At 39.0% G+C, this 25,966-nt stretch overlaps 1 protein-coding gene across 1 annotated transcript in view; it reads right to left on the bottom strand.

Annotated features, from left to right (window-relative positions):
* The window catches only part of Oli (basic helix-loop-helix family member olig), a 55,512-nt gene extending 29,810 nt beyond the window's left edge, over positions 1-25,702 (bottom strand). The window contains exons 1-2 of the mRNA XM_089234893.1: positions 25,458-25,702; positions 19,718-20,047 (exon numbers count right to left, since the gene is read on the bottom strand). Coding sequence (XP_089091019.1) covers positions 19,718-20,047; positions 25,458-25,539 — 412 coding nt within the window. The 5' untranslated portion in view covers positions 25,540-25,702. The remainder of the gene's footprint in view (positions 1-19,717; positions 20,048-25,457) is intronic.
* Positions 25,703-25,966: the final 264 nt, after the last annotated feature.

Raw genomic sequence — 25,966 nt, 5'->3', positions numbered from 1 at the left:
GTAAACCCACTCTAAACGATCACCCTTGTTTCGCGGCCGAAAAAAAATTCCCCGGCTAAAAGCCTATTTAAATGATATACAGGGCGTCCATAATTACAAGACCCTATTTTAAAGTAGCCTGCAGGCGAAACCAGTCATCAGAAAATTGTGATTTTTTTTTTTTTAATAAACAAATCACAAAAACACAGACATATATGCAAATACAAACATACACATAGGTACAAACATAAATACGAACACTTTGTGACCCCCAAGGGACTTAAAAGTCCTTCCAGCAGGTCTAAACGGGGGTTATAATCACATATGTTTCAGACAACAGCTTTCATATAGATTAGACACAGTTATATTGTATTTCTATTTATATATTTACGATTACGTTATACGTTAAGATGTTAGATTTCTCATTTTGAGAGTCATAATCACGGTTATATAATTAAATTACGTATTATGGATATCAGTTAGTATATTACATGTAACACCATACATATACATGTATCTATCTATACTTATATGCACAATAACAACCATACACATCCGTCCATCATTTTACAATTTCTTTCTCTCTTTTCGTACGCAGTGCACAAAACTATTTTTATATCTGATTATATATAGCGTATTTGTTAAAATCATTTCATAATCATTATTTTTAACAAAGTCAAATACTATATGATTTATGTTTTTTCTATTGCTAATTTGATTTTCAGTATAAAATAAGTTTAAAAATTTAGGGGCTATGTAAGAAAAGCTCTTTTTATACAGTGTTTTATTAGGCTTCGGTACCTGAGATATATTCTATTGCTTCTACCTGTGGTTCTATTTAGACTTTTTGTTAAATATTTTTCATTTACTTGTGAAAATTTTATCATTTTATATATGTAGTTTTGTCTTAGAGATATAGTGTGGCACTGCAATTTCGTACTATCTGTTATCATTTGAGATCTTATTCTATCATACATGCTATCTAATTTCCGGATATTGTCATAGTATGATGCTCCACCCCGAACACAAATTGCATAATTGACGATTGAATAAATCCATGCATAAAATAAGTCATTCAAAAAATTTTCGTCGATTAAGTTTTTCATTTTATATATGATTATTGCATATTTTCTGATTTTTTTCATTAAAATATCAGTGCGAGTTCATGTTGTGTTGTTATACTCAGATAATTGTACTCATGAACTTTTTCTATTTCTTGGCAATAGCAATCACCATTATCTTGGCAGCGACAATGATTATGTATTTTTAGGTGTATACTTTCATTGATATTCATGTTTCTTGTTTTCATATAGATGTATTTTGTTTTTAGTATGTTAAGTTTTAATTTATGTTTTATTAACCACATGTTAATATTTGTTAGGTCATCTACTTTTTTTTATTAAATCTAATGTATTTGTATCTTCTACGTAAAGCACTGTCATCAGCAAAGGTTATCAACTTTCCATTTAATTTCAGATTGCATAAATCATTTATATATATCAAAAATAGTATTGGACCCAGTACAGATCCTTGAGGTACTCCTTTCTTCACCTCTCGAAAGGAACTAATTTCTTTCTGAATCACAACTGCTTGTCGTCTTTTAGTATAGTGTGACTGAAACCACTTAAGCATGTTTCCTGACTCCCATTGAGAATTGTTTACTTGTTAATATTTCCAGATCAACGAAGTCAAATGCTCTTTTTAAATCTAGGAACACAGATGGAATGGTAATTATTATTGAAGCCATTGTTATTTGAAGCCAAGATAGTTATTTAGATCTAATATTGCCATATCTGTGTTTTTATTTTTTTTGAAATCCATACTGATTGTGAGAAAAGAAGTTTTGTCTCTTTAGGAAATTTAGAAGTCGTTTTTTAACACATTTTTCCATTATTTTTGAAAAAACTGGAAGTACACTGATCGGTCTGTAATTTATCAGATCATGATATCATTATTCATGATCATGAACATTATCATTATTCATGATCATGAACATTATCATTATTCATGATCATGAACATTATCATTATTCATGATCATGAACATTATCATTATTCATGATAAAAGATATCATTTAAAATAGAATGATCAGTTACGTAATTTATATATTTAGGTGGTATTTTGAAATTATTTTCATCATTTTAGGGGTTAGTCCATCATAGCCACTTGCTTTATTTTCCTATAGGTCTCTTATTACTTGTTTCAGTTCTTCTTGATCTATCTCAGTACAATACGTAGAGTTGGTTGAACTGGTTGATATATTATTTTGTTCCATACAGTACATGCAAAAACTATTTTGTTCATTGGTGTCTAAATTCCTAGTAATGAAGTCATTATAGAAGTTATTGTCCAAGTCCATAGGGTCCTGACATTCTGGTAGTGTCTTATGTCCAATGTTTTTGTTTAACATATTTTCATTAATGTATTTCCATTGAAGTCGTTTGTTTTTCCCAGTTTTTTTGAAGTTATCTTTAATATACTCCTGCTTAATTTTTTTTTAATGAATTTTTTTTTAAATTTGTTTCATATTCTTTGTACTCTAATTTGTACGACATTATAAGAGGATTTTTGTTTGTAATTTCTATACAGTTTTTCTTTATAATTTATTCCTTTTAAAATGTTTTCATTAATCCAGTTTTTTTATTATTTTTTGGTTTTTGTTTCACAGTGTCAGTCAATAAGTTTGAGTTCAGTGTTAAGATATTCATTAAGTGTTTATATTTGTTTTGGTCACTTTCATCTTCTACAATGTACTCGAGATTCAGCGTTGAGATAAGAGCTTCGAATTTTTTATAATTAATAATTTTTATGCGTTTACTTTCCTCACCAATACTGTTGGGTTGTTTCTGCAAGAAGTCTATGAATCCTAAAACTGGATAGTCATCAGTAACCTTGGTTTTGAAGATTGTAAATTCCTGTGCAGTGTTTTGTTTGGATCTATAAAAAACATGATCAATACAGGTCCGTGTAGTGTTTGTTTCTCTTGTGATTTTTCATGTAACGGAAGTAATCCATTTGTTGCCAATTTATCAAGATACTGAGATGTTGTATCAGTTGTACTATTCATGGTATATAAACCAATATTAATTGATGGGATTATATTTAAGGACATCTGATGCGTCTGATGAATTCAGGTGATTATAATTTTTTAACATGATAATTTGGAGAAGTTGATGATTGCTAATTCAAGATAGAGTGGTATAAATGCCACACTCTATTAACATCAGGGCAATGCCCCCCAGGTGGGACGATAGAGAGAGATAGACGGTTTTTTCCCAGCCCAAATATCAAGGAAACGAGGTGAACTCGGAAAGAAACTCCACTGGGGGGTGTAGATTGTAGCATGTTTGCCCGGTATGCAAGAGGGCTTGGGTTTGAAACCTGGCTGAGACAGGATGACTTTTCTTTCCGACATCAACTCAGTATAATAACTGGAGATAAATGTTTCCTTCATATCTTGGGCTGAGAAAAAGCCATCTATCTCTAATTAACTCATTGTTTTTACATTGTTATATATACTGACTATCATTTTTTATATGAGACCGTGGCCTTGACTTTTATCGGCACAAGAGACTCGTGGACTTCATCGTTCTCACTATCTTTCTTTCAGACCGAGTACAACTCAGGTCTGTCGCCACGGGCAATTAACTACTTGAGTGAGTTGTGCCGGAAGTGTATGTACCTAACAGTCTGAGTGCGTAGTGCTGCGTTTGAATTTTAGTGCTGCCATCTATATTTCAGAAGTGGAGTGACGTGTAATGATTGGATATTTGTAACATTTGTAGACCCGTTGCTCTGTGTTACGAGAGATCGGCTCGCATTCGCGCCTCGAAGCTGGGAACCAGAAAAACCAACTTAAGCCGATTACAAATGTGGCGCCAGCGATGCGTGTCCGCCATTATGACCACTGGACCACCACAGCGGCCATCTTCCACTATCATAAACGGACTGTGGAACACAAAAGGTTAAGAACTTATGCTCTAGGCTATACATGCCCTACCCATACCCCACGGGTCACATGTGGCCCTCAGAGACATTTGATATGACCCACGGCAAATAACCAAACAACTCAGTTGGCCCACGAAAGAATATGAAAGCACTCAAGTGGCACATTTATAGTTAACTTCAGTTACTCGCACTACCTTTCCAGATTATTTAACCTGCCAATGGCGCAGCATATTCAGATCACTTTATCGATCCCAAGCACATTTCCCAAGCACATTTCCAATCACTTGAGTGACTAGCCGCAACCTCCGAATTATTTAAGTTGCGCGTGGTGCATTTTTAGATGACTAAAGAGTAGCTGGCCGGCACATTTCCAGATCGCTCGTTTGGCCAGTGGCACGCTTCGAGATCACTTGAGCGGCTAGCAGCGTACTTAGCACATTTAGATTACTTAAGTGGCCCGTTACATTTATATAAATCCCTTAAGTGGCTTTTGACACATTTCTAAACCCCCCACCCCCACAAGTAGCCTGCGGCACACTTTTACTTCGGTAAACTAGGATGAACTGAAGTGGAACAGAGTCGGAACTCCCAAATCACTCAAGTGTTCCACGCGGTACACTTTAAGATCACTAAAGTGGCTCATGACACAAATAACGTCACCTCATAATGACAATATGAAGTTTGCCAAGTTTTTAGTGTTAGAAGCCAATTAAATCCAACACTCCGTTCATGCTCTCCGAATTTCGTACTTTCCCGTCAGTCAATTGTTTCCTTCATCCATGAGAAAGACATTGTTCGAAATCAAAGCATCATCAACAATGCCATATTACAGGATGACGGGCAACAGCTCGAGAACCGTCTGCCAATAATCATTTCTCTCCACCGAAGGCAAAGACATGCTTGTGCCTTCGGAAGGTTCGGAGGTAAGTGCTTATTTTTCTTGTACTTTAGAGTTTTAACGCAAAATATTCGCCCAGGTGCCACCGACCCTCATCCATAACGTCGTTGGCGGTCCTAGAGTAATTACTCTCGCAGACACGTTAGCAGCGGTCTGAGTTCTCACACTCTCGCACCGATCCCGGTGAAGCTTCCAGCTGCCAAGGCCCGATCCCACCTTGTCAAACGGATGGTGGAGGGATCACGGAGTGTCATGGAAAAGGTCTATGGTTCTTATTGGGATTTTGAACTGTAGAAGCGTTCCGGGCACCCCGAGGATTGAGAGGACCATCGGATGGTACCCTGCGTGAAACTCTAATTCCAGGCTTAAACGTAATCTAAATAGAGATTATTAATTATGGTAACCGAGTATATCCTCCAAACTTCTGTTTGCTTCCCGGTGAAGCCTTCGATCGACGTGTACTGATCCGGCCGCGCCACTAGAAGGCTAAGGGTTGACGAAGGTGCTACATATAACATGATTTCGCTGTCCTTATACGGATCTCGGACTTCGAATGAATCTGAGCAGCTTCGTGACCGGAAATACTCGGCTCCACATTTAAAAGTAAATGCTAATTTATCATCTGTGGTTTTTGATGCCCATTTTCCACATCAAAAAAAAAATGTGATGAGTCACCAAGTGAGGGAACGTCCGGCCAGTTATTCACAACCACATTTTGAAATGCCGTGGTTGGGGTCTGGCCACGTGTGGCTCGGAAACGGAAGTGGCTCTCCGGCTAATTTGCCCTCACAAATATCATTTTCAAGTGTCAGATACTTTATGCATAATTGCTACGTACAAACAAAATCACTTTCCAAAAAGTGGCTAACTGAATAGATTAAACCGTACAGTATAGTACATACTCTCCAATACTTTTTTCTGAAACGTGAATAACTGCCCCATTTAGAAATCTAGAGACGTTGTGGGACCACGGTTGATCATGACACTGATGACAATTTGGTTAAGAGTGGCGGTACTTCTCAGGTATGCATACATTGTGGTGGATATAGGAGGAACTGCTTCCAAACAGCGTACGATGAATTACAGTCGAGTCAAAACTTTAATGTCGGACAACGATATTGTTCAGAGGTCTGATACATCCCTCATGCAACTCGATACTCCAAGAGGGCCGAGACGCACTAATATTTAATGTATAATATTTTATCATGTATATATATATTGTAATTGTAATTTCATTTTTAATTGGGTTGCTGTATTTTTTTAATATATGACATCCATATTTGTTATGGGCATCTTTTTCTCAGCCACCTCGTTGGGCATTTTGCCTATTGTAGCCTCATACTCGTATATATGTAATTAATGTATTCAGCCTAAGGTGGTTTTAAAAAGCATTCACACAATAAATACATTTTGGTGAATCTAATCAAATTATTTGGAAAATTTTCATGTTTAATGAATAATTTTATGAAAAAACCCCTATTAAACTGAAATGAGCTATGCATATTTGTCCCCTGCGTTTTCTATTTCGATTAAATCCCTTCATATATTTTATGATGCTTCCAAAGACATACACAAATATTTATAAGCACGCATTTTAGGATGTGTTCAACAGTATGCGAGGAAAAAATATATACACTCATTGCCATAAAAATTTGCGCACCAAGAAATAATTGTGGGATCGAAACGAAAGTTGGCCTGAAGGTACACGTCGGGCAGATATGCAAATGATTAGAAATGCAGCGTGATTGCGTAATGCCACTGGAGGGCGTTGAACTTCATTCTCCTTGGAGTATAAAACAGGTAAGCAGAGCTTGCTGGAGTGTATTTAATCGTTTGCAAAGGAAATGCTGAAGGTAGACATTCCGTTACGCCGCCGTCGAAGACCATATGAGCAGTTGTCAGAGTTCGATAGGGGAAGAATCATCGGGATGATGGAAGCTGGGTGGTCAGCTCGGCGAGTAGCTCGTCAACTAGGCCGTTCTGATTTTACTGTGAGGAGGTGTTGGGACCAGTGGACAGAAGAGACGTCATTTACACGGCGACCAGGTTCAGGACGCCCTGGACAGACCAGTCGTCGAGGGCGTCCTGAACCTGGTCACCAATCGAGCATATCTGGGATCATTTGGAACGGCAAGTTGGACACCCTACGAGGCTGGTCGAACTAGAGGCGCATTTACAGCAACTGTGGAACGAGATGTCTCAGGACATCATACGGAACTTGTATGCCTCAATGCCCGCTCGTATCGCATCGTGCATTCGCGCTAGAGGGGGTCCAACAGACTTCTGTTCATCTGTACTTTTTTCTGCAATGAATGATCCTTTTTCTTGGATTTTCCAATCACTTACTTATATCAACGTAGTACTTACATGTGTGAAATTTCGTTTCATTTTGACGACTTCTTCTGAGTGCGCAAATTTTTATGGCAATGAGTGTATAATAAAGACTAAAATAAAATCATACAAAGCGCAATTTTTTTTTTTTGGTCTTTCTATAACTATTAATTCATATTTCCCAACAGTAAATATATTGATGGATTTAGAAAATGGATGCTTAGGTATATCTGGAATAGGTCCTCATAAGAAACAAGTGTGTAAAATTTGGAGTAAATTGAATGAAACTTGTTTCGCAAGGGAAATTTTTAATGTCAGTTTGTAACGAAAAACAAATACGGGGGGGAAATTGGAAATGGAGATATTATTGCCCGTAGACAGATATGATTTTTTTAATTGTAAAAATCACAATAGAAAAATAACTGTCAAACAGATTTCAATGCGATTTGTTGAAAATTATTTTACTCAAATTTCGTTTTTTTTTTGCGTAATAAAAAGCATTTCGTCATTTTCAATGATTTGAATAAGTCCCGCATCCCCCCCCCCCTTAAACGCATCTTATATTGTCGGAATTTCGTATATTTTCAAATAAAGAACAATCTCAGTTATTGTATTATAAATATATTATATATAAATTATAATAATTATATATAAATTATTATATTAATTATATTATATTATATTACTGATTTATTATACCCAGTTAATACTGTATTTTGCAGTTTCAATAGGAACGCCCTCTCATACGGTCACCCCCCCCCCCCCCCTCTTACAGACGAATTTCTGTTGGGGTTTTTTTTTCGTGGTTTTGTCAAGTTTTGGAATTATAAGGATCAACTTAATTTGCACTGCCGAGATATGGCATGATGATGTCAACGTTGAGAAAATCCGACTATACAGTCGAATCCCGTTTTAACGAACTCAAAGAGACCGGATAAATCACTGCGTTATAACGAAATTTCGCTATAAAGGAATTCCAGGTTTTAGTATTGTTCTTACGTAAACTTATCTGCGACTTTAGAAAAGTTTTCGTTAAAACGAGATTTTCGCTATAACGGTATTCGTTAAAACGGGATTCGACTGTATATAGTAGGACCTCCCGAATCCGGATACTTCAGCCGAATTTTTTTTTATCCCTGAACCGGGGGACTGATGTTTTTACTTCACACAGAAATTTCGTTTCTGCTTTCTCTATTACGTCGGGCATTTTGTTTCGTTTTTGACCGCTTATTGCTGCTGTAAAAATTAAATCATCTATTATTATACGCATATACGAAGGTCGTAAGGAAAATATAATACCCGTTTTCAGATAAAACACTAATTACTTACATTTTCTTTTTACAAAACTTTTAATATTGCATTTTCATACCTTATGCTACCTCTCTCTCTCTCTACATATGTAGTTCCCGTTTAAATTCAAATATTTGCCGTATCTTGTAACGAGCTTTTGTGAATATCAGCATCATAGTCCTCTGCTGCCATTGCATGAACACAAGCGGTGACCTCTTCATTGTTTTGAAAACGCTTTTCTCCAGCAAACTTAAGTTTGGTGGACAGATGAAAGTCACTAGGGACTAAGTCAAGACTACGTGTAGAATAATTGATAATTTCTCAACGAAACATTTCAGGCTCTCACTCGAGCCTGATTAAGTCATGCCCACCTCGGAATGTTGTTTTTTTCAGATGCACCTATACTTCTCTTTCTGAGCGTTTTTGAACCATTTCATGTGAAATGCTGATTCAGCTAATAGAAAATGCACTGGGAAAGAAAACAAACAGCCTATGTTTTCTGTCTCTCATTAGCCTGGGCCATGTCTGGTTTTACAGCCTATGATTTCAGAGCACGCGTTGTTTCAGTGCAAGACTCAGTATCAAACTGAATAGTCTAGACATTCTAGGAGCTCATCTTTTTCATCTGCATGCATCAGACTCAAAAAATGAGCTTCCCAAATCAAAAATGGGTGGGGATACAAGTAGTGTTCGACATCCACTAACTCGACTGAGTTGTGCAACCAGCTCTAGTAAACCAAAACTATATGGTACTAGTAGACTAACAGCCGTATTCACCGACAGAGTTTAAACTACAATTGTGCAAGTTAAAGGATTAGAGATAGACAAGGATTGGTAAAAATCCCGAATTTAAGCAATCCGCGTCGATCTCCAATCCTTTCACTTGCTTTTAATCTCTGTCGGTGAATACAGCCGTTAAGCTAGTGTTTGTGTTGTGAAGCTTAAAATAAAATGATCTCCAGCATCACATCGTCCAGTAAATTCCCATTTATCCAATTTTGGAAACTTCGGTCAGTTTTAGTCTTTCTCCACAACGCTCCTTAATATTTTAAAAAGCTTGTCTTTAAATTTCAGGCCATACCTGGAACGAATTAAACGAGTTTCTATAGAAACTTATGGGAAATCACGCTTCGGCTAACGCGACGATTTCGGCACGAATCAACTTCGTTAGCCGATGCATCACTGTATTATAAACTCACTTGAATAAGTCTAATGCTGGAACGAATTTACCAACAAAATTATTCGACTCATAAACAAATAGATTCGACATCCTTTTATTTATTCGTCCCCATCAAGATATCGATCCCATAAAATATCACTGAAGTACACTTTGATTCAGATACGGTCAAAAATTTTCATTCTTAAGAATATATTATCCGCAACTTGAATTGTAAATGGCCGTGTTCTCATCAAAGCTATAGAATTATTCGCAGATCCATTGGAAGAAAACATTTATGGATGTTTTCCTTGCACAGTGTCAGCCGCCATCTCCCTCTTCCCTGGTAGAATATAACTTAGTTCCTGCGTCATCACTGACAGCATTCGTTAGAATCAAGTCCGGAGTGACACAAATGCGCAGCCCCTGAAGAAGACACTGATTCGCTCGCTAATCTAATAGACAAAACTTGCGATGATGGTGGGAGAAAATGTCCGATGGAAAGGAGGGAACCACACACACGCCAATGCATCCTCATCGTTAAACTCTCTCCCATTCCATACCCCCACGGATACCCTTCGGCGACGGACGGGCGTCGGGAATACGACTAAGAACAAGATACTCCATTGGAAGGCACATACACATTCTCTCACATACACACATACAAGAGGCAATCCAATATCTCGCCCTTTAACACACGCACATACACTTACAGTTTCACTCCATCGCCCATTTTGATCAATTGTTCCCGTTATTTTATGGGTCTCTTTCTCTCTCCCCTCTTGGAATCAGTCGTGGGGAAGTTTGGCTTCGAGTGATGCCAGTGATTGGAGTTTGGAGGGGAGAGGATAGTATACTGTATATACATAAATACAAGCGATCTATACACACACACACACAAAGCACCAAGAAAAATGGAGATTTCTTGAGCGTTATCTGAGGAGGCTGAATCTATGAGTTATGAAATTTAAACTGCAGGAATGGCTGCCTTTTTCCCACTCCCATTTTTATGGCGAGTATTGAGAAGATGGCTTTCTAATGCACAAGAAATTGATACTGCATATTCTGTGAAGATCATTGACGAATATTTATTTGTCGATACCTACAGGGCTGGACAAATCGCAAAAAAAAAAGAACAGTGCCAGAACAGTTTTTTTAGGTGCTAAAATTTTTTTTACCTGAAGAAAAGGGTCCAGAATAATGCTTCTTTTCGCTTTATCGGGGTAGACCCTCCTCTCATGGTGGCAGATATGATGCTATGAATTCCGAACACTTTGGGCTGCTCTCAGCCTGCAATTTAGTAACTACATAAAGAAAAATTTTAGGCGCTGATACCAATTTTTAAGTTGCCAATGCGACTTGGCGCCTGGGATTTGTCCAGCCTAATAAGTACTATACTGTACACTGTACTTATTAGACTGCACATTACTGTAATGTATAGGGTGGGGGGGGGGGTTGGAATTCCCTCTGTGGAACCTGATGGGTATCCAAATTCGCAATCATGTATGGATTGATTTCTTTTCTGAAACTATGAGAAAATTGGTGATTAGTTTCACTTTATCCATTTTTCTGATGGGTTAATTTCCAAATGGGTTAAACACCTACAGCAAGGGTGCTTGAACTTTTACGAAGTGTGAGCCACTTCATTAAAAATGTGTCGTGGACTACTTAAGTGATCTGCAGAAGTGTCGCGCGTCACAAAAGTAATCTGGAACTGTGCCGCGGTTCACTTAAGTGACCTGCAAATTTGTCGTGAGCTGCTCAAGGTATCTGTAAATTCATCGCAGTCTGCTTAGGTGATCCAGAACTATGCCACAGACCACTTGAATGTTCTGGGAATGTGGCGCAGACCACTTAATTGAAGTGAGAATGTGCCGTGGTCCACTTAAGTGATCTTGAAAGTAGCGTCAGGTCACTTAAGTGATCTGAAAATATGCCCCAGATCACTTAAATTGTATGGGAATTTGTCGCTTTGTTTACTTTTAAAAAATTAGGTTTGACGTCGCGAGGTCACATCAGATGACTTGGAGGGCCACATTTTGCCCACGGACCATGGGTTGAGCATACAGTACCTACAGAGTGCTTCAGAAATGAATACGAGCAATCCATACACGCGCAAAGCACCAAAAAAATGGACATTTCTAGAGCGTTATTTCTGAGGAGGATGAATCCGTGACTTTAGTGAGTTTAAATTACAGGAATGTGACTGCTTCTCTCTCTCTCTCTCTCTCTCTCTCTAATTTCTACGGTGAGTATTGAACTTTCAATGTACGATGATGATAGGCAATCTCATCAATCTTTCTATCAATCACTGTTTCCAAGTTATGCCATTTCAAAGTTATTGGAGTCCTTTCTGAACCTACCGCATATTTAATACTTGTTTGGTCCAAAAGGCGGTCAGAATAGTGCGCCTGCTTGTCATGTTCAATGAATCCATTTCAATGGAGTCGCATTACCTTCGCCCTTGCAGTTCTGCCTCCGACCCCACCGGTATTCGGCTGAAGTTGGTTTTCTGCGGTTCTAAACTTCGAGACGATAGTGCGAGCCGATCTGCCCCTTAAAAAGTCTACCACAGAAAGCAACAGGCCCACAACGGTAAAATCTTCAATCATCACAATTCATAGTTCGAAAAGTGGATGGCAGCACATAAACGTAACACAGAAACAACCCACGTTAAGTTCATAACACAGGCACACACATTCCAATATGTACCAATTCCTTAGAAGTTCCGCAGAGGAATATGGACGAGGTGCATATGTGGTTTGGTAGTAGTAGTTCTGCCTCTTGACGGAGCTGTAGAAGGTGATTTTGCTATTTTCTTGCCATTTTGTTCGAGTTATCACTGCAACGAAACGGCAACGTTGTCTTGGTTAATGGCAAAGCCTATGTTCGGGGGTGGGGAACCAGCTATCATGCCATTTTCATAAACTAGTAAATCTTTGTCACCTATTTCCAAGTACAATGCCAAACTAAAATGCAACCTTGGTTTTATACTGGCAGGGTTTCCCCTAAAGTTGGAGTTGCAAATAATTTAGGCTATCTCAGAAGCCAGGTGATTGGATTTTAGTGAGCACGCGAAGTGTATAGTAATGCATGAATCAAAATTCGTGATCTTTGCCTGATGATAGTTGTTCTCAATCGACATAAGTTGCCGTTTCGAAGATGCAAATGGTATAAAATTCAAAAAACAGTGACGTTGAGATGGTATATTAGCCCCTTGATGGTTTTTGCTTTCTCAATCGAACACTCGTCATTTCAATAGTAACCAATCACTTCTATTCATTATAATTAAATCAGTGTGGGAATAATTAATTGACAACAACTACATATTAGTAAAGGACATCTTTACCTATTTCTGGTGTGGTTGTGTGTGTGTTCACCTCGCTATGACTCCCACCTACGCAAAGGGAAGAGATTCTCCCCTTCTCTCTCCAGTTTGAAACCAGACGTTTCCAATATACCAAATACAAATGCCACAGCAGGCAAAATGCCCAACGAGGTGGCTGAGAAAAAGATGCCCATAATAAATATGGATGTCATATATTTCAAAAATACAGCAACCCAATTACAAACAATATATATACATGATTTAATATTGCCCGTAAGAATGTCTGTGGTTGTCTTATTCTAAGTATGGATATATAGCTTCTCGATTTGCCCCAACATGTCTATCGTTAATATCCTTAAAAAGTATAATATGTATAAGAAAATAATGATATCGGAGGCTTCAAAAAAATGTCCCCGTTGGAAAAGAAATTGCGTCAAAAGTAATGAAAGTGAAGATCGAGAAGTTATTACTCGATTTTTCTTTAATTCAAAAAATATTAGAATTGAATTTCACACAATGAATGTGACAAAATCAGTCCCAATGATCTGATCGAATAAATTCAAAATTGCACGTGGCACTTTTATCTATTGTTTGAAAGTGCGATAATGAGCAGTTATTCCTAACGTTACAGATCCCCGAAACGCATTAAGAAATAGATCTGCCTACAAAAAAATTGTATTTTATTATATGTTGCTTTTTTAAAAAAAATACTCTACTTTAAAATTATAAGGATGAATAAAGTTTTTTAAAATTAAATCAGTTATATATTAAAAAAATTTATTTGTTTGTAATTGAATACTCATCAAAAAAAAAATATATAGATATATCTCTGAACTGGTTACTCAAGGAAAGTCTTTATACCAACTTCCAACAAGCTGAATAGATGGCGCTGCTTCGCTTCCGATAAAATTATTGGCATGGCTGTAAAAAGGTACCTAAAATTATTTTCGAAAGGCAAAAGCAGCACCAAAGAATCTCCATCGATTATCTCAAGATAATTTTTCTTTTGGAAATGAACTAAATAATGATTACGAATTCCGTTCCACTCTATGAGATGGTGATTAAACTGTGATTGTCGTGTAAGACAATCACAGGGGCTCTTTTAATGTCAGTTTCCCACTGTAGATGCCAATGGAGCCCCCAGGAAAATCTAGCTTAGATATAGATCACAAGTAAGAAAGATGGTCCTGGTTTTTATTTTGACCATTTCATTATCTTGTTTAAGGAGTAAAATATACATATATATATATATATATATATATATATAAACATTTTCTTTCATTGTGGCTCGTGCCTCTTTAACAATCCACTCAAGTGGCCCAGTGGCCCACGACAAATCACCAAATCATCTGCGTGTCCCACGAAAGAGGATCACTCTATCAACTCCAGAAGATCACTCTATTAGGGCGCGAAAAGTTACCAAATCATTCGAGTTTTTGGCCCTCACTCCCCATTATCCTTTCAGACACGAGCATTCGTTTTTTGTTTTTTTTTTGGAGTTTTCAAAATGTTTTTGCATTTTTGATACTAAAAAAAAATTCGTAGAAAACACATGTAAATGCCATCAAAAGTCTTTTTGTTTTTCTATTTTCATTTCATTAAAATTTTTTCAACCAAGAATTCAGAAGTATCCCGCCACGGCTCAGACTGTATTCACGTGCAATTTTTTCCAGATTGTTCTAGCTAAATTTTATGTTATATGAATGTACGTGTATTTCTCTTTCCTCTATTCAAGTTGTTCATGCATTTCACGTCCACAACACACGTGCGTACTCATATTGTCGTATTCATGTTGCTCACCGTTTAAGGTGCTAAGCGAGATGGCACGGTTGATCCCTAATTGCATATATTCCCCCACACAATACTTCTATTTTGTATATTTTCATTAAATCCGCCGGAGTGAGTGAACTCAACCCAATAAAACTGATGCTGGCTTCTGGTCCGCAAATTATCAAACCCATTTGCTCACCAATAAGGTGTTAAGCGAGAGAGATGACTCGCTCCGATGGATATTTCATATAATACAATAGGAGTCTCATTTCGTTTGTCTTTTTTTTTCTATCTTTTGTATATAATATTGCAAGTGTAAGATAACAGATGAGATGGAAATATGGGCCCCCTCCATTGCTTTTAAAATATACAAATACAACGCTACAACAGGCAAAATGCCCAACGAGGTGGCTGAGAAAAAGATGCCTATAAAAATATGGATGTCATATATTTCAAAAATACAGCAACCCAATTAAAAACACACAATCACAAAAATTATAAACAATATATACACATGATAAAATATTATACAATGCCCATAAAGAATACTTATGGTTGTCTCAATACCTCCATCCTAATATGTGTACATTCATCCGTCTCAACGAAACGGTGGAACTTTTCTCCAACTCCCAACCCCATCTCGTCTGTAATCACCACAAAATGTGTTAATCGCGACAGTACCCAGTTGTCCCGAGTGGCATGGTGGTAAGATGCTCGTCTACCATCGTGAAGGTTGTTGTCAGTGTCCCGGGTTCGAACTCAAGGGAGGAGGATATTGATAAGATATTTTCCGTAACGAACTCGAGGCGACCACCGATAGACAGCGCCTTCACTTCCAACCCATCTCACTAATGGCAGTAAATTGCACTATAGCGATATGGCCAGAGTTGGTGTTTGGTGAAGTAGTACCCAGTTGTCCGAGGAAAATATGCTGTAAAAACTTTGTATGTTCTTTTTTTCTTTGCTTTTCGACACAAAATAAAGTGTTCCAGACTCTGCCACGAAGCTGGGCTGGAAGAGATCTCGGCAACGGGACAAGTCCAGTGGCAATGTTCTGGCGTTAATTCATTCATGCTAAATTTTATGTGCACTTTGCACTTTTTCCCTGAGGCACTTTCTCCTGGAAGCCATATTAAAAAACTCCGGAAAATTCAACTTTAGGCGCTGCCCTTTGTTGAAAGTCCCCCACAAAGTTTTATATTCACCATATTTCTAACTGAGAACTTACACAATCCTCTAAAAAAACGCCAGGGTTCAAAGAAAAAAAAATCTACAGTGAGGAAAAAGCAACGGGGTTTGAAAATGTTGAACTTTTCCCGTGGTAAATGAAGTTCTACGGCAGATAACGTGTGTTTGCAGTAAAAACGACTTGCAGAAATATATAGGCCAGTAATCATATAACTGCGAAAGTGCCTAAAAAAGTAGCGAAAATATCAATTTGTGATACTGTTTCCCAATCGGTCTTATATGGAAATGATATCGAAAAATATCTTAAAACTGTTTTTTTTCTCGAATTGAGTCCACGGAGGCGTCGCCAAACTTTGTCGAAGCTGAGCCGAGACCTAGATGTAGTGCGTCTACATAAAGGACGCTCAACCTTTTGATGAGCGCGGACCACACACAGGAAATTGAGTGATTTTTTTCAACAGATTGCGGTCCATGAAATCAAATAGTGACGAATTTCTAATTTGCACAACAATGACAGAAAATTGTTTATTAACGATATGAAATCCAGGCCAATATCCGAGTCGAACAGGAGCTCCAACTCATTAAAGTTCTTTGATCCACGCAATCCGAAGTTTTATAAATTAGTTTTCTGTTTCTTTGTCCAACATTTATTTTCGGTGGATTATGCTACCGGCAATTCAATTCTAAATTTTGTCGCAAAAGGACAGTTTTTACAGCTCACACGAAGGTACGAAGTTGAAATTTTCGGTGTTGGGGTTGGGTAGACTTTGAAAATGTTCGAGCCTCAGAAATTCTTAAGACGGTCCTGATTAACCAATTTGGCACGTACCGTATCGACTTACATCAGCACTTGAACTTTGGCCAAGACTTTCCAACCACTTCGCGGATTGACCGGACAAAGCGCATGAAATCACTCACTAGAAATTTTTGAAAAATCAGAATATGGCTGAAAATCTTGCCCACTTCGCATTTTGACCGTAACTTTAGAGTCTTTCAAGTACAGTAAAAGCCCTCTTAACGGACGCCCTTCTTTTGCGTCCAAAGAAGTATTTCCTCGTGTGTAATAAAAATTTGTTTTTCAAATCCCTGATTAACGGTCACCCCCCCCCCTCTTTTTTTGTCCCAGCGATGTCCGTAAAAGAGAGGTTTTACTGTATTGAGTCAGCATCGATGTGGCGGGGGATTCGGTTTTGCTGACTTTTGATGACGGGGGTGGGGGAGGGGTTAAATGATGCTTACATCATCAACTACCCTTTACAAAAATATGAAATATTCTTAATGGCATTTTACTCGGTGTGCCAAAGACGAGACGACAAACCTTTCGCTAGTTTGTGGGCACCTGAACTAACATTCTCCCTATTGATAGGGATATCCCCTCTATAAGACCAATTCAGTTATCTCTAAATGCTCCGTGGATCTAAATGTTTGAGCCAGTCAAGTATTCTAAAAATGTGTTGCGCGCCGCTTATGTGCTCTGGAACTGTGCCGCACGTCACTAAAGTGATCTGTGAATGTGCTACGGTCCACTTGAGTGATCTGAAAATGTGCCATGGGCCGCTTAAATGCTCTAGAGTTGTATCGCAGGAAGCCTACGCGATCTGTAACTGTGGCGCTTGGTTCATTTTTACAAAATTGTGTTTAAGATGGCGAACCACATCAGATAACCACGAGGGCAACATTTGGTCCGCGGGGCCATGGATTCAGCATATATGGCTTAGAGGGTGGCTCGCAATGAATTTCTTAAAAGGATATTTTGAGTTCTTAGCCTTCAAGATAGCATTGAAATCAACGAAAATCTATTATAATAACATAAAATGTATTTTCTTCCGAAATTGTAACCAATTTTAATGTTTTTTTACATCAAAAAAGAAAATTTTTGTCTTCGCGGGTCGGGGGGGAGGGCGCACTAATATCTCTCCCCCCCCCCCACATACGTCTCTGATTCCAATATGCGTTAGGAGGTAGGGGCAGAGGTGACGAAATTTCGCTGTGCCAAGAGGGTGGGAGGGGGGTCAAAAATGGCTTAAAAATCCGCCTACGTAATACTTGAACGGCCCTTTATACACAAATCACGCAGGAGGTGGACAAATTAACGTCATTATGATAGGTGAAAATTGCCTCACCTCTTGTTCCCATTTTTTCATAAAGTTGAGGGTTGATATATTAAAATAGCAACTACATAAACGACATCTAGAATTCATGAGCCAGATACGAAAATTCTATTTTTGACTTTTGATCAACCGATAGAATGAAAATTTCTAATTTCACTTTTTAAATTGGGCAAAATCCCCCCAGTTGACGGATATCAAACTTTTTTCATGGTTTCTCTCGGAACAGTGACAATTACGAGGGTGAGTCAACAAGTAAGTGGCAGAAGATAATTAAAAAATAAAGCATAAATATAATCGCTTCGAACCAATTTTTATTCCTCAAAATAATCCCCACCAATATTTATGCACGTACCCCATTGCCCCCCCCCCCCCACACACAATACCAGCTGCATAAAATTCTTTGGGTTGCTGCTGTCTCAGACTCATTAGGACTTCATCTTGAACCTCTTCATTATCTGCAAAGTGTTTGCCTCCAAGATGGATTTTTTTAGTAGACAAAACAGATGAAAATCGCTTGGGGCTAAGTTGGGGACTGTAAGGTGGATGTTTTTGGGATTCCAAAGGAGTGCTACCGGCCTGTGGCGGCACGCTAATTTCTGTCACTGCTAACCTACGTCATCGCTTCAGGGATGTTCTACTTGTAGTGACGTACAAGGAATCGCTGCCAACCTTCGTCACAACCGATCCACGGATGTTGCGCGGATCATGTCATTTGCATATCCTCGGAAATGTGAAATGTGTGCTGTGTATAAAAGGATTGAGCTATGTTGTGTCGTTGCTGCTGCACTCCGTTCACTCGCTGGTTATAACCGTTAATTCTCAAATGTAAATTTACATTCTGCCTGCTCGCAGCCCTTAGTGCTGTGTAGCATATCTTAACTTCTAACGTAATCATGTTTAACTGTTAATTGTTGCAATAAACCTGTTACTCGTTCCCGCTGTGTCATCCGTGTTTCCATGAGTGCCTTAATCCGTTGTGAGAGACGAACACGCTTAATCCTGTCTGACATCGTCTGTAAGGATCCTATTTTTTGGAAGCACCTATCTACTTGAGATATCTGGCCCCCCTCGACAACGAGAAAGGCCCATTTCCAAAATCGAGGTGAACATGTGAATGCTGAATCATACTGTGATGTTCTATTGAAGCATCGGATTGCAATTCGGAGAAAGCGTCTAGGCCCATTGACCACAGGATCCTTCATCACGATAATGCGAGATCTCACACAGCTCGAATTGCACAGAAGCCGGGCAACTTCTTCCACATCCACCTTACAGCCCCCGACTTAGCCCCAAGCGATTTTCATCTGTTTAGTCTACTAAAAAGCCCTTTTGGAGGCAAACACTTTGCAGGTGATGAATAGGCTTAAGATGAAGTCCTAATGTGGCCGAGACCGAAACCCAATGAGTTTTATGAGGCTGGTATCTGTGCACTGATAAGTGCACAAATATTGGTGGAGATTATGTTGAGAATTAGAAGTTGTTTAGAAGTGATTATCTCTGCAAGTCACTTTTAAATTATCTTTCGTGACTTACTTGATGAATCACTTACGTACTTCAGATATTATGATTACCTTCGAATTACTTTTTAACGATCAATTGTTAGGAAATGTAAATACGGACTAAAATTTAACACTACCGATAGTCATCAGTGCTAAATTGCTGAAGCCCTCTTATCGGATTGAGAAAAGACAGTCGGAAGGACCGACTGTCAAACTCACCAGTTTGCCTGATAGCATCCCTGGACGAGCACTCGTCGTCGGTGCTGGCAGCGGGGTGCTCGTCGGCAGTGTCTTGGCCATCGGTGTTGCCAGCCTCGCTCGGTGACGAAGGTGAGTTCGCCATCAGTCCTGCACTGATCGGCGTGTGCAGAGGCGGTGACGGTGTCTTGCAGCGTAATCCGGCGGCGACGCCGAACCTGCTCGAGCTCGAATGGATTTCCGGGTGGTAAGCCCCGAGGTGGAACGCCGGTGGCAGGCCCGTGAACTCTGGAATCATTGCAGGAGGCCGGTCGCGTAACGATGGTGGCGGGAATATGTGGCCTGGAAGAGCTGGAATTGAAATGAAATCCGGGTGAATATATACATACATCGAGACTAAATTTTAAATAATATTATCTTCAGGTGAAATTGCGCAGGATCGGAAGGCTTTTTCATTTTTAAAGTTGAATCGTTTAATTTCAATACGTAATTTATGTTATGAAAGAACCCTCACCGAAGACCAGGCCCGTTTTAAGGGCCTCTTACTCTCCTGCGCAGTCAAATATTTTACGCACCTCCGTTAAAAGTACTTAAAACAAAACTGCTTCCAGAAAATCAGCCGTGCTCTGCAGTTGCAACGGCAGTTCACAATCACAGGAAGAATTTTCGTTATAATGAACTTCTCGTTATAACCGAATTTTCAATATTTTTAACTCGGTCAGGTAAACCTTTGTAATTATTTACCTGCATCACAAAGTTATCTTCCAGATAGTTTCGATCTAACTTCCCTCAACTAATTAAGCGGCATTGACGAGATATCTCGTCTCTTTAAAAACCACTCGTATTTTAGCACTAGCTATTACACCCGGCGCTGCCCCGGTTTTCTTCAATGAGGCTTTTTGGATAACGTGATGTCTCCTCCCTCTTTCTTTGAGAGACATACAAACAGTATCCACGTTAACCAATATGGTGTTTTCCAAATCCAAGGACCATTAAAATGTCTGAGGCAAATTGACGGACCCTCTGTGTACCGTATTACATTCGTGTAATACCGGACATCCCTGTAATTTAGGTTGTACCGTTTTACAACCTAAGGGAGAGGCTGCTCTCTCCACTCAGCGCTTCACGCTACTAATGCGTGTTATAAGGAATTGAAAAGTGTGTCTCTGGTGTATTGGTTAGCGTACTCTTGGCTTGCGCACCCCAGGTATGCAAGCGGACCCGGGTCCGATTTCCGGAGGAGGCAAATCACTTTTGTTTCCAAATATCAGTTTCGGCATTAACATCCAGAAAATTCAATTTCTCAGTATATTTCAGGCCGAAAAAAATGTCATCTCTTCAAACAAATTCCAAGATTCTAAGTGTAATATTCACCGAGATATCCGAATTCGAAAACCGGATAAAAGTTGGGAAAGGAGCTTTGTCCGTCGGTTTATGACACGGGTAGCCAACTTCTTTCTGTTCGCGGGCCAACATAATGGTCAGCTATAGGGTCGCGGGTCGCATCAGTGGTGCAACTTCGGTGTATAAGCCGCTCCATTATTAATTGAAGTAATTAGTTAGTTATTAAATTAATTTCGTCACTAGAAATAAGAAGTTTTTGTGCAGCTTGTTAACCAAGGAATCTGCTGTTGGAACGCGATAGTTAAAATAATGATCACAAATTTTATTTTTTCACGGTACTTTTACCTTGTCGCGGGCAGTCACACAAAATCACTTCACGGGCCAGCTGTTGGCCACCCCTGGTTTATGATGTTATTTTCCCCTTTTTTTCCTCTGATTTTTTGAAATTAAATATCTTAGCGAATGTTGTACTTATCAACATGGATTTTTTTTAAACTATTTTTCATTTTTTATATGTGAATCCAAGGTATTTTAAATTTTTTTATCCCAAATAGATGAATTGCTGTTTTATTATAGTTTTACGAGGAACAATGATCTGAAATCGGGTTCCGCTGCATGTCTGCCATTTCTCAGAATTTGCCTTATTTTCATCCAATCTGTATTTTTAATAGAGGGAATAATCTCATATATAAATGTGAAGGTATGTGTATGTAATGTTTGTTCTTTGTATATTACAAATCTACAATTTTAGATCGATGGTCGTCAAATTTTGCATGTATACCAAACAAGACCGGAATTAGGCAAACAAGACCATAGGCAACTTTAAAAGTTTGCCAGAGCTGGGCAAATGCAAAATGGGAGAAAAACCGACGGGCACATCAGTGGTTCCTGGGCCCCAACAATCATTTTTGGAATGTTTACTTCGGTTACCGTGGTTCCCTAACAATGCGTTTCGGACATGCACGTGCCTTTATAATGGTTTGTCACTTCTTTGATGCTGCAAGTATTACGTATGATAGTTAATTGTAATGGTTTGTCACTTTTTCAATCCTCACAGTAATTGAAGAAGATCCGGGAAGCGCCGGGTATTTTTTGCTAGTAATCTATAAATATGAGTTTTACGGACATCGAATCTGCAGTTATTTAATGTTATACAGTGGAACTTCGGTTAACGAGCGATGATTCGCATTACGAGCAAAAATTTGGGCTTTGTTTATTTATTGTCGCGTTTTCACAAATAAGCTGATGATTTTTCGCTTTGGGGCCGTTCAAGTATTACGTAAGCAAAGTTTCAGCCATTTTTTACCCCTTCCCCCTCCCCTGTCAGAAAAATTTCGTCATCAGCTCTTCCCCTCTGAATCCTAACTCATACTTTCATAAAGGGTGGTTGATGACGTAAGCATTATCCCTTTATCTTGATCTTCTTCATCTTGATCGTCTTCATCTGGTACAGCTTGTTTCCGGAGCAGTCACTCAGCTCCAGTAATTCCTCTTCGGTTAATGTCTCTGAATTGCTATTAATTTTTAGCTGTTCAATTTCTTTTATATCCGTATCATTGAACCCTTCTCCCCTCGCATGTTTCGCTAACGGGACAATGCCTTTTATAACTTCCTTGGAAATTTTCTTGCTGCCTCCTGGTCGGCAGAGGCTTGATCGTAAATGATTTTTTACATTGCTTAATCCAAATCGTTACTTAAACCTATGAAATCAACCTTTACTTGCCTAAAGTTCCGATGAAATAGACGTTTCACCAGCTCTTTCCTTTATAGAAGAGTAAAATTTTTTCGCCTTTTAATTTATAATATTACAATCAATTGGAATACCTTTTCTGTGGCAGTCTTGACCCACAAAAAACAGCATTTTTTCTATGAGAAACACATGGGTCCCGTAGGCAATGTAAAGTTTTCGCTGCCATGGGTGCAGCTACAGCCTCGGCTGATTGAATTTCACTCTCCTTTTTCTTGATATATCTCACCGTAGATTCGTTGATTCCATAATTGCGGGCAACAACAGCAATTGATTTACTTTCTACACAAGCATACATAGGCAATATGTCAATTTTTTTTTTTTGTAAAGTTTTCACTTTTTTTTGTCTTTTCGAAACATTATCAGTAGTTTTAGGAAAATGAGTCATCCTAAACACGTACAACTCAAATTTTCTAAACAACAAAACACGTGAATGACGATTGCTAGTGCTGAAAAAAAAAATTTCAATGAAGGGAAAAAAACCGCGAATACGAGGGTTCGACTGTATTCGTATATTACTTATTATTCTATTCTTTGTTTTTAATTTTTAAGAAATATACAATTTTGAGAAATCGGATTCTTTTCCCACGCAGGGACAGTGTACATTCGTAATGATTCTGGCATGACGGCAGGGCCGTAACTAGGATTTTTGCCGGCCATACAACTTTAAAATTCGATAATTTTATAACGGTGTTCTTTGTCCCCGACTAAAATTGCCGCCAGGGGCAGTTGCTCCCCGGCCCCATATAGTTACGGCCCTGCATGACGGAGCCGAGATATTGATTATTTTGCAAGTAGAATTTGATAAAATCACATATTGTATGATACATGGTAATCAGCTCAGCTGAATAAAGACATTCTTTCGTTCTAACATATTTTAAAACAAAAATGAATTTCTTATTTGGACGGTTTTTTTTTTCGAGAATCTCTCGCGAACCCATGTGGGGTCAACCCCAAATGGTTTGCGTATCACTGGTATATGCTTTCCATAGGCGTACGCAGAAATTTTTCAGGGGGTTTCAATTTTTTTTTCTTCTCAATGGGAGGGTTTAAATTTTTTTCTGGAAAAATAACACTATAATCTCGGCTTGGCCCCCCCCCCTGCCACCCAGCGTACGCCAATGTTGCTATCCCATGCCAGCATAAAATTTCCCCCACCCCCATCTCTAATGGTTAATGTTTCGCAAATTTTCAAAGAAAAAATGCATAGCTAACAGCTTGTGTCCATGATAAAATATCATGGCATGTCAATGCAATGCTGCCTACTTAACCGCGCACCAAATACGGTCATATATCGCCATACGGCAATTTCCAGAATGACTCGAATTTTTTCCAAAAGGTTTAGCGCCCCCCTTTGTTCTGCGTTGAATTCACGCAGTCAAATTCTAAAACAAAAGCGCTATTTGTATTGGACTTACTCAATATTGGATAAGATTCGATAAAGAATTCTAGTAATCATATGAGTAGTTAAAGGACTAGAATAGAAATATGAAAACATACAGGGTGTCCAGCAAGTGCTGATGTGGCCTTTATCTCATCAACCGTCCGTCGTAGAGGTATGATTAAAATTTTAAAAAAAATGCTCAAAAGGCGTTCAAAAATACAGTGTCCCACAAAATAAGAAATATAAATTTTTATACTGTCCTCTAACTCCCAGTTACAAAGTTGTCTCCCTGTCTCTACGGAGACAAACGAAAAAAAAATCCATGTTTCTAAGTGCAATATCCACCGAGATATTCGAATTCAAAAGTCGGAGAAAATTATGATCTTGCGACTGTCAAAAACCAACGGACAAACAAGCTCCTTTCCCTCATTTATGCTGAGGTTTCCCATCTTTTCTGCAATTTTTGAAAGTGAATATTGCACTTAGGGGCCGTTCAAGTATTACGTCATCATCGATGGGGGGGGGGGGGTTCCGATTTGCTGACTTTTGATGACAAGGGGGGGGTGTTTGGATAATGCTTACGTCATCAACAACCCTTTATGAAAATATGAGTTAGGATTCAGAGGGGCAGAGCTGATGACGAAATTTTGCTGACAGGGGATGGAAGGGGGTCAGCGTTTTGCTGAGGGGGGGGGGGGGGGGCAACAACTTTCTAATTGGATGCTAGAGGATAAGTATAAAATTTTAGATTTTTATTTTGTGACACTGTATTTTCACTCTCAAAACTGGTACAGGGTAATTTTTGAACACATTCGGAGCATTTTTTAACTTGAAACCATGGGCGTAGATACGGGGGAGGGGTGCATTGTCCTCCCCCCCCCCCAGCGTCAAAGGTGAAGTTGACTGATCTAATGTATATATGTATATAAGAATAGACATCACCATCATCGTGCCCCCCCCCCCCAGATTTCCAAGTCCATATCTCCGCCTATGCTTGAAACCATACCTTTAGTACAGTGTTTCCCAAAGTGGGCAATATTATCCCCTAGGTGACGGAATGGTTCAGGGGGGTGATAGAAGCTACGGTTATAACACAGGATTCTATGGGCTTGTTTGAGTTGGGGGCGATGAGAGAGAAAAAAAATCTGAAGAAGAGGGGGGCGATGGAACAAAAAAGTTTGAGAAACTATGCTTTAGTAAAAAGGGTTGATGAGATAAAGGCCGTATTAGCACTTACAACAAAAGGACAACCTGGATAAATAATAACGTTGCTTTTACGTACTTACCTGCTGGCATAGTGTAGCTAAAAGCGGCGTTGACCAGAGGCTGGAAAGACGAAGCTGCGGACGAAACGTGAGTCTCCATCATCACGTCTCGCGGTCCCGACGTCTCCTCTCGCACGAAACGAAATGATCACAAAATAATTCTCTCGCCGGTTTCCGTAACGAAAATAAACCGCTGAGATCAAAGCAACAATAAAACCAACAAAAAGAAAAAACGAAACCGCCGCGTCCGCGAGACGACGACGGACGAGAGAGAGAGAGAGAGAGTGCGAGTTGCGTCTTTAAGCTCCGCCCACTATCATCTCGGCTCCTCCCCTAACGCCTTTTGTGGTTCGCCAGCAAGTGCTTGTTAAATCCACCCCCCCTTTTCTTCAATCCCACAATCACCCTCGAGAGGGAACTCGTCGGCGAGGGGGCGGGACCAACATCAATCGACTGATTCCGTGAAAAGAGAAAGGAAATCGGATTTGAGAATCGGAATCAATGATATTGTATTGACTGAGTGTGAAGAG

The sequence above is a fragment of the Pholcus phalangioides genome, unplaced genomic scaffold (assembly GCF_987345545.1).
Source record: "Pholcus phalangioides strain wild (caught in Gottingen) unplaced genomic scaffold, Ppha-v1.0 ptg000008l_1, whole genome shotgun sequence".
In the NCBI taxonomy this organism is placed as follows: domain Eukaryota; kingdom Metazoa; phylum Arthropoda; class Arachnida; order Araneae; family Pholcidae; genus Pholcus; species Pholcus phalangioides.
This window is presented reverse-complemented; position numbering and strand designations above follow the sequence as displayed.